General features: G+C 51.9%; 1 protein-coding gene across 1 annotated transcript; it reads left to right on the top strand.

Moving 5' to 3' along the window:
- Positions 1 to 343: 343 nt before the first annotated feature.
- Positions 344 to 8,229, top strand: FN3KRP (fructosamine 3 kinase related protein). Its single transcript, XM_004329555.4, has 6 exons — positions 344 to 510; positions 4,415 to 4,566; positions 4,931 to 5,022; positions 5,986 to 6,068; positions 6,735 to 6,857; positions 7,086 to 8,229. Exons 1-6 carry the CDS (start codon positions 370 to 372, stop codon positions 7,422 to 7,424), a joined length of 930 nt encoding a protein of 309 aa, XP_004329603.3. The 5' UTR covers positions 344 to 369; the 3' UTR covers positions 7,425 to 8,229.
- The last annotated feature ends 222 nt before the right edge of the window (positions 8,230 to 8,451 follow it).

Genomic DNA, 8,451 nt, shown 5'->3' with positions numbered 1-8,451 from the left:
CAGTGGACGAGGGGGCTGGAACAGGGGGTGTGCCCCAGACCAGGACGGGCCACACAAGGTTAACGGCAGGTCACAGGTAAGGTCCGGGGAAAGGCCAGGGCGATCCTGTAGCGAGGAGAACCACCTGGGTCTCGGGGTGGTTGGGAGTACAAGGCGGCCCCGCCCCCACCTCCCGTCGACCCTCCCTTCCCCCATCCCCGCGCGCTCCCGCGGCCAGGTCCCGCCCCTTCTTTTCCCTCCCCCAATCCCTCCCGCGCTCCCACGGCCAGGTCCCGCCCTCCCGCCCCTCACCCAATCCCCACGCGTCCTCACGGCGTCGCGGCGTCTGCGTGCAGTCTGAGGCGGGTACGCGGCCCGGGCGCGGGCGACATGGAGGAGCTGCTGAAACGGGAGTTGGGCTGCGGCTCCGTCAAGGCCACGGGTCACTCGGGGGGTGGGTGCATTAGCCAGGGCCGGAGCTACGACACGGACAGAGGACGAGTGTTTGTGAAAGTGAACCCCAAGGCGGAGGTCAGGGCTGCCGCGGGCGGGGGAAGTGGGCGGGGGACTGTGGTCCCGGGTCCGTGTCCGGGTTCGGCGTCGGGAGCCGGTCCGGGTCCGCGGGCGGGGCCGTCCGAGCCCGGGTCTAAGGGCCGCGGAGGCGCTCGGTGACCCTTCTTTTTGTCAGGCTGGCCTGGCGTTTTGGGGGGTCCGCGGTTCAGCCCTGCGGCCTCTCGAACCTCAGGGAGGTCGGCGCGGGTCCAGGCCCGTCCGGCGTGTGCCCCACCGCCGCGTGGATGCTGTGGGTGGCTTTCACGCGGCCCAGGTGGCCGCTGCCTTGAGAAAATTCATTGTTTGGCGAGTTTTGAACAAGGACAGGTAGTAGAAGTCCCTTGTCCTGGGGTTTATTTGAACTTGCAGAGATCAAAACCCTTTTTGAATACTGAAAGTAATGTAGCCTTCGTCTGCTGGGCGGCTGTAAACACTGGGCGGCTTTAAACACGAACATGTATATTTTTGGGTCTGGAGGCCGGACGTCCAAGATGGTGGTGAGGCTTCCTTCACTGGTGTGGAGGCCACTTCTGACTGTGTCCTTATGTGGCAGAAGGGGGAGGAGAGCTCTCTGGGGTCTCTTATAGGGGCTCTAATCCCCTCATGAGGGTTCCACTCCTTTGGCTTGGTCACTTCCCAAGGCCCCGCCTCCTAACACCGTCGCCTTGGGGGTTAGGTTTCAACCTCTGAATTTTCGGGGAACACAAAAGTTCAGCCCCTTTCGGCTGTCTCTCCATTCTGTTTGTATCTGAACGTTTTCTCAAGGGTTCCTGTCTAAAATAGGTGAGCCTCCCTGCTGAAGTTGACTTACCCCGGGGCGTTGATGTCACTTCTTTGTGCACTTTGGGTGGGTCATGCTTGTAGTGTTAGCTGGGAGGCCCTGGATGGCTCCAGTAGGCAAGGAGCAGGACTGGACAATGCCTTGTTTCAGATAGGGCTGAAGGTGCTGACCCCAGTACTAAGTCCTACGTGTTACACACCCTCAGCACTTTTATCCTCTCTTTGGAAATCATATTGCAGAATCCCATCTTCAGTGGTGTGGGATGATCTCTTTCTGAAACGATGCTGTTCTCTCAAGACCAGCCTTCGACTCTGTTCTACAGAGGTTGGCTGCGTGTCATCCTGTACATCCCTTTTATAGGAATTTGACAACTAATGGTTCTTGAAGTTGCTCTTTTACATTGGTTTCCCCCAGTCAGTACTAATGTAGTGGAGGTGTCCTTCCTTACTTTCCACCACAGGCCTTCTCTGGGTTCTTTTTCTCTTATGTGGCTCCATCCTTTTCACAGCTGTATTTCCACTTTCATTAGTGTTTGTAATAATTCAGAACTTGGTGTAGATTACAGGGAAGCAAATACTTTCTGATGATTAAAATGGAATCTCTCAGTAGTGCTTTTTAAACATTGTTCTGCTACTGCTATTTCTTCTGGTTCTTGCTTTTTATTGTCATCAGAGTCCATTTTCTTTTTGCTAATCTTCACATAAGTTCCTTCTAATCCTTTGGTAGATAGTTTCAAACATGTCTCTTTCTAGTTTGCTTCGGAATATACTGTGTGAGTTATGCAGATGTACTGCCCATAGCGGAAACATTTGCTGATTGATTGGAAAAAAGGACTGTCTTTATGCTTTGCCCTTTAGGAGGTGAAAATGTCTTCTTCCAGACTTCTAAGAGAAGACTACATAGCTGCTTTTTTGTTTTCCTTCTCACTCTCTGCTGGAATGACCTGGTCTAAGTTTTTTCTCTTGATTATGCTTATCTGTCCTTTGCATGCTTGAGTAGTTGGCTTTCTCTCATGCTCCTCCCTTAAGTTCTGGATCTTTTGTAGCCCTGCACCCCAGCTAATGCTTACTTTGCCCTTGTCCCATTCTGGAGGAGCAGTGTTCTTAGGGTTAGACACTTAGGACCACATGGTAGTGGACATTTCTGTGAGGGAGCCTTGCCTCTAGCTGTGTTCATAGATCCTTCTTCACCTCTCCCTACATTTTTTTTTTAGTTAAAAAAATTTGGACCTCCCTGGTGGTCCATTATTTAAGACTCCGCACTTCCAATGCAGGGGGCATGGGTTCAATCTCTGGGTAGGGAAGTTCCACATGCAGTGTGGTGTGACCAAAAAAAAAAAAAAATTTATCCTTTCCGGGGCTTCGCTGGTGGTGCAGTGGTTGAGAGTCCGCCTGCTGATGCAGGGGACATGGGTTGATGCCCCGGTCCGGGAAGATCCCACATGCCGCGGAGTGGCTGGGCCCGTGAGCCATGGCCGCTGAGCCTGCGCGTCAGGAGCCTGTGCTCTGCAATGGGAGAGGCCACAACAGTGAGAGGCCCGTGTACCGCAAAAAAAAAAAAAGAAATTTATCCTTTCCTTTACGCTGCACAACCAGTGCTGTAGTACAAAGTATAGCCAGGGCCCAGCAGTGTTCCTTCGTCTTCAGAGAATGCTCTGAAAATTCTCCTTAAGACACAGTTCTTGTTTTCCTCCTCAGGAACTTTAGCTCTCCAAAGTAGTATAATAATAATGTTTGTAAAGTGTTTAGAATGGCCTGTGTAACTGTTAGCTGCTAACTCAGTTAATTACGGCAGCAAGCCTATGAAATTGGTACTGTTATTAACCCCATTTTACAGATGAGGAAACCAAGGTCACAGAGTTAGTAACTATGAGAAGTAGAAGTAGAAGAATGTCCATGGCAACACTGTTCGTAGTGACCCCAAACTGGAAGCAGTGTCCTTGATCAGTAGACTGGACAAACACGTTTTAGAACATTTGCACAGCAAGCTCTACACAGCAGAGAGAATAAACTCTTACTGTTGATGCACCAGCGTAACAAATGCAGTGTGGAATGAAGAGGCCTGGCCATCTGCCTCTGTGGAGATGACAAAGCAGACAGACAAATGTGCGGGTGGGGTGGTAGTGGCTGGGAGGAGAGGAATGCCGGGTGGCCGTCCCGTGGATGTGCTGACTTTGGGAGAATTAGAGGTGGATGCTTCTGAGCTGTGCAGTTTTCTTCATATACGTCTGTAGAAATTTTACTTTAAAAAAAAAGATACTTTAAAGGGGAGGAATTACTTAGCCTGGTAAGTTAGGGAAGATTTCTCTGAGAAATCAAAACTGGTATTAAGTTGAAATCTGAAGCATGACGGGGAAGGGGCTGACTTGGCAAAAGAAGGGGGAGGGGTGTTCCAAGCAGAGGTGACATGGCGTGTGGAAGTCTCCAGGCTGGAGGAGGCCAGGGATCTCTGGGGAACTTAGAGAAGGCTGTAATCCAGGAGCGCAAGGAGTGTGTGTGCCCGCCTGTCAGTGTGGAGGTGGAGCCCGGGTCGGGGCCCAGATGAGGGGGGGATGTGGGCAGGGCCAGGCCCTGTGGGGCTGTCATGAGGGAAGTGGGGTGACAGCTGGGGGTATGTTCCAGGGTGGGATTTGCCTTCCAAAAGCAGGAACAAGGACTTTTGGACTGGAAATGGGAAAGGTGGTGGAGATGAGGTGGTTTCCAGTGCCGGGTAGGAGATGCCATAGGACTTGGTGGTCCATTCGGGTGAGAAGTGATGCCAGCTTCCTGGCACACGGAGATGGGGGCCGCCTGTGCCTGAAGGCCCCCTGGGACAGGACTGTGGTTGAGGTACTGGTTACACAGTCCAGCTCTGCACCAGGCATACATTCCTCTCTTTGGAGAGACTGGGATCAATGACAGCATAAACATATACAAGACTAGAAAGTACAATCCCTCTAATTCCTGTGCAGCTTCAGAACATGTAATCTGCTCTACTGAAAAGTGGAAAAGCTGTCTGTTCTATTGAGTCTGCAGTCAGCCTTGGTTGTGGTGCTGGAGAAAACATGTCTACACAGAGCCTTGCTCTTCCTCCTTCTTCCCTCCCCGGTTGTTTCTCTGACAGGCCAAAAGGATGTTTGAAGGTGAGATGGCAAGTTTAACTGCCATCCTAAAGACAGGCACAGTGAAGGTGCCCAAACCCATCAAGGTCCTCGATGCCCCTGGAGGTGGCAGCATGCTGGTGATGGAGCATTTGGACATGCGGTATCTGAGCAGGTTCGTTTGCTTCACCTTCACCTCTGGGTGCCTTTGTTCTTTCTCTGAGTGGGAAGCTTGCATTTGGGGGTATAATTTTGCGGGATGTGATAGAAGGAACCCGTGACCCGGCACATCCTGGGTTCTGCAGAATGAGCAGCATGTACTCTGTGGGCCAAAAGCAAACAGGAGAGGAATTTCAGGGTGAGATGCTGACAAATGACTTGGCTGCAGACTCAGATGAGGCCCTCCATCTTCCACTTGCTTCACCAGAACAGACTCGTACCCTTACTGTCTCACCTACTTTGTGTGGCCTGAGACCTTTCAAATGGAGGTGGGTCCCCATTTGTACCATGAGTTTAGTGGCTGTCTTTTGTTTTTACAGTCATGCTGCAAAGCTTGGAACCCAGCTGGCAGATCTACACCTAGATAACAAGAGGCTTGGAGAGACTCTCCAGAAGGAGGCTGGCACAGTGGGTATGGCTGTGGGCCCGAGGGACCCACCCCAGAGGAAGACATCTGGCCAGTATGGGTGTGTGGGTGGAGTTGTGCTGCCACTGTGTACAGTCAGACCTGTGTTGCTGCCACAGGAAAGGAATGTAAACCCCAAGGCTGCATGTTTGGGATGCAGTGAACACAGTGAATACAATTAGTGTATTGTCTCGAAAATGCATTTGAAAGACAGGAAATATTCCCTGAACTCAAAATCCTATCATATTACGGTTCCTTTGACCTCTCACTCCCCAGAAGAAAGCCTGTCAAAGTTTCTCTGGCTTACCATACCGTGCCTTTTCTTCTAGGAACAATCACATGTGAGACTCAGGACGATAGCCCTCACGTCTGACCTTTTTAGGGCTTACTGTGGTGGTAGCACTGAGGGTGTCTTCCAGGATTTTCATCCTTTGACGTTTGATAATCCATGTGTAGCCCATATGGTTACTCTGCTAGGCAGAGTAGCAGACACACCAGGAACAGACGACCAAGAACCTACTGTGTTAGACAGACAGACGGCCTCATCCCTTCCACTTACATGTAGTTCAGTTCTTCTGGATTTGCTTTGAGTTTAGGGAGCTGCAGAGGATGAGATCATTTACAAGTACAGCAGTTTATCTTTCATAAGTGGCAAATGCTAAACTGGCCACTGAAAGCTGTCCTTTCCTGATGGGTTATGGGGTGGATTTTCCCTCCTTTTTTGGAGACAGTGTAGTCACTCCTCTGAGCATCCTCTGGTGCCTATCCTGGGAAGGAGTGGGTATTCTGGATTGTTGACTCTGATGAGACAGGCTCTGTTCCTGAGTCCCGGAGCCCAGGGCCCTTGTTTGGATGAGGACACGAGGTGGAGAAAGGCACGCTGAGGCCTCAGAGCTTCTCTGAGCTCCCAGAGCTGGCCCCGAGGGAGCGAGGGGACTCTCATCTCTCTCGTTTCATTTTGCTTGCAAGGGAAAGGAGGTGGGCAAGTGGAGCGGCCCTTTGTGGACCAGTTTGGCTTTGACGTGGTGACGTGCTGCGGGTACCTCCCCCAGGTGAGTGACACCACCATTTTGCCTGCATTTCCCAGTCAGGGCAGCCGTTCAGAAACAGCTGCGGAAAGCACACCCTCTCTATTTTTTGGTGAAATTTGGTAAAAGGTCTTTGCTCCTTTTTTTTCTTTGCTAATTTTAAGCAATGTATATAAGGAGTATCCACCTCACATGCTAGGTAAGCTCAGAGGAGCAGAGAAGGACCAGCAAGTTAGGATGCTGGATTTCAAGGTGGGTGAAAATTAGGAAGTTAAACCGCGTTTTATTTTAAGTAGGAAACTCTCTAAGGTAGCTTAATGAAAAGGGATTGTAACTTTGAGTTTTATGATTTTGTGGTTGGCTGCCCTGGGGATTTCAGCCTGGGGAGCCATACTCGGGCTGAGTGGGTAAGATGGCGGCCTTGCCCTCCGAGGATAGGCAGGTAGCTGCTTGGGAGGGGAGCACTGAGTATCCTACGGGGCACAGTCCACACTGTTCAGATCTTGAGATGTGTGGGAGGCTGTGGGAGGTTGTCCGGGAACCTGCCGGTCCCAGCACGTCCTCCAGACCCCCAGGCTGCCTGGTCAGCTCCACCCCTTTACACTGGTCCCTGCAGTGGTGCCTCTGGGGACCAGCCTGCTCCGCCTTTGCTCTGGTGCTTTCCTCTGAGCTCTGCTGTCAATCACACAGGTGAACGACTGGCAGAGGGACTGGGTCACATTCTATGCCCGGCAGCGCATTCAGCCTCAGATGGACCTGCTGGAACAGGGGTCTGGGGACAGGGAGGCCCGTGAGCTCTGGGCTGCTCTGCAGGTGAGTGTCGCCCCTCCCAGCCTGTGCCCATCATGCCCTGCAGGCCTAATGGGAAGGCGCTGCAGCTGGTGCAGCCACCTGGGCCTGGGCCTGGATGGGAGGTGGGCATGTCTGTGCACCTGTGCACAGATCAGGCCCTGCTTGGGCACTAGGAGCCACACTCAGAAAAGCCTCTGTGTCCCTCCTGTGTGCATCAGTCACTTTGCTAAGGCTTCATTTCCCCTGCAGTTAAAGATCCCTGACCTGTTCCATGATCTGGACATCGTCCCAGCCCTGCTCCATGGAGACCTCTGGGGAGGAAACGTGGCGGAGGATTCCTCTGGGCCCATCATTTTTGACCCAGCTTCCTTCTATGGCCACTCGGAGTATGAGCTGGCGATAGCCGGCATGTTTGGGGGCTTCAGTGGCTCCTTTTACTCCGCCTACCACAGCAAAGTCCCCAAGGCCCCAGACTTCGAGAAGCGCCTTAAGCTGTATCAGCTCTTCCACTACTTGAACCACTGGAATCACTTTGGATCAGGGTACAGAGGGTCCTCCCTCAGCATCATGAGGAATCTCATCAAATGAGAGAGGGAGGGAGGCCTGAGTTCGGGTTACCAGATCCTAACCTGACGCCTGTGGCCAGCCTCTGGTTCCTCCTCAGCCTCTTCTTCAGGGATTCTTCCCATTTCTTCACACCCTGGAGTAGCTTCAAACCAACTTTCCAAGCCTTGTAAAGTACGTGACATCTCAGAAAAAAGGTTTTATCACCCTAAAGTGAGACTTCATAGCTGGATAAAACTGCACTAGAAATTGGATGTGAACCAAGGGACCAATGGAGGGCGGGCTGCGTCCAACCCGCAGCTGCCCCGAAGGTAAAGAAGGGAGGTAGCCAGAGTGCCAGGTGCTGCCACCAAGGGCACCTTCCCACCGGCTCCCCGTCTCCTCTCCAGGAGAGGAGAGGGGAGGCCTACTGTCCGGGGTAATGCTTCTTGGTGGGTCAGACTTGGGTCTAGACGTGAAGGCGTCGTCTAGGAGCGCCTCCTGATGATCAGTCCTAAACCCAGCACATTCTCCTTCCTTTCTGTGCCGCCCCTGGACCTGCCGCAGGCGGAGCAGGTCTGGACGCATTCTGGGAGTGACCAAACTGCTCGCCTCAGTGTCCCTGGTCGATTTAGGAGCCAGGGAACTGCTGTCGGCAGCCCGTCAACTGCCGTCAACTGCCGATTTCTAAAGCTTGTGAGTTGTCGTTCATTTGCGTCGTAGAAACCAGCACTAAACCAGTGGTTTCCCTCCTTCAGTCTTGCAGTGGTGAGAAATGTTCACGAATGGCATTGATGCTAACAAGTCCCTTTATGTAAAGATTTGAATAAACTTTCAGTGGTTTCAGTGATGCCTGAGAGTGTTTATTTCCCTTGTTTAAATCATAATTCAATATTTATCGGAGCTGTTTGCCAGGAAGCCTTTGTAATATATTCTGAAAGTAAATAGGTACAACTGTTGTTTCTTAACACTTTTTCTTGGCTTTGATCAGTAAGAGAATAGCTCAGAGCTTCCAGATAAGGACAGATGCAGGTGTGGCCTGAGGACTTGTTGCTACACAAGACCTCAGGTC

The sequence above is a fragment of the Tursiops truncatus genome, chromosome 20 (assembly GCF_011762595.2).
Source record: "Tursiops truncatus isolate mTurTru1 chromosome 20, mTurTru1.mat.Y, whole genome shotgun sequence".
NCBI classification, from domain to species: domain Eukaryota; kingdom Metazoa; phylum Chordata; class Mammalia; order Artiodactyla; family Delphinidae; genus Tursiops; species Tursiops truncatus.
This window is presented reverse-complemented; position numbering and strand designations above follow the sequence as displayed.

What these genes read in the sequence shown, in the direction of transcription:
- FN3KRP (XM_004329555.4), top strand. Translation starts at nt 370, where the DNA reads ATGGAGGAGCTGCTGAAACGGGAGTTGGGCTGCGGCTCCGTCAAGGCC. An exon ending in GACATGCGGTATCTGAGCAG is followed by an intron (nt 4,567 to 4,930) that starts GTTCGTTTGCTT and finishes TTGTTTTTACAG; the next exon opens with TCATGCTGCAAAGCTTGGAA. An exon ending in GCTGCGGGTACCTCCCCCAG is followed by an intron (nt 6,069 to 6,734) that starts GTGAGTGACACC and finishes TCAATCACACAG; the next exon opens with GTGAACGACTGGCAGAGGGA.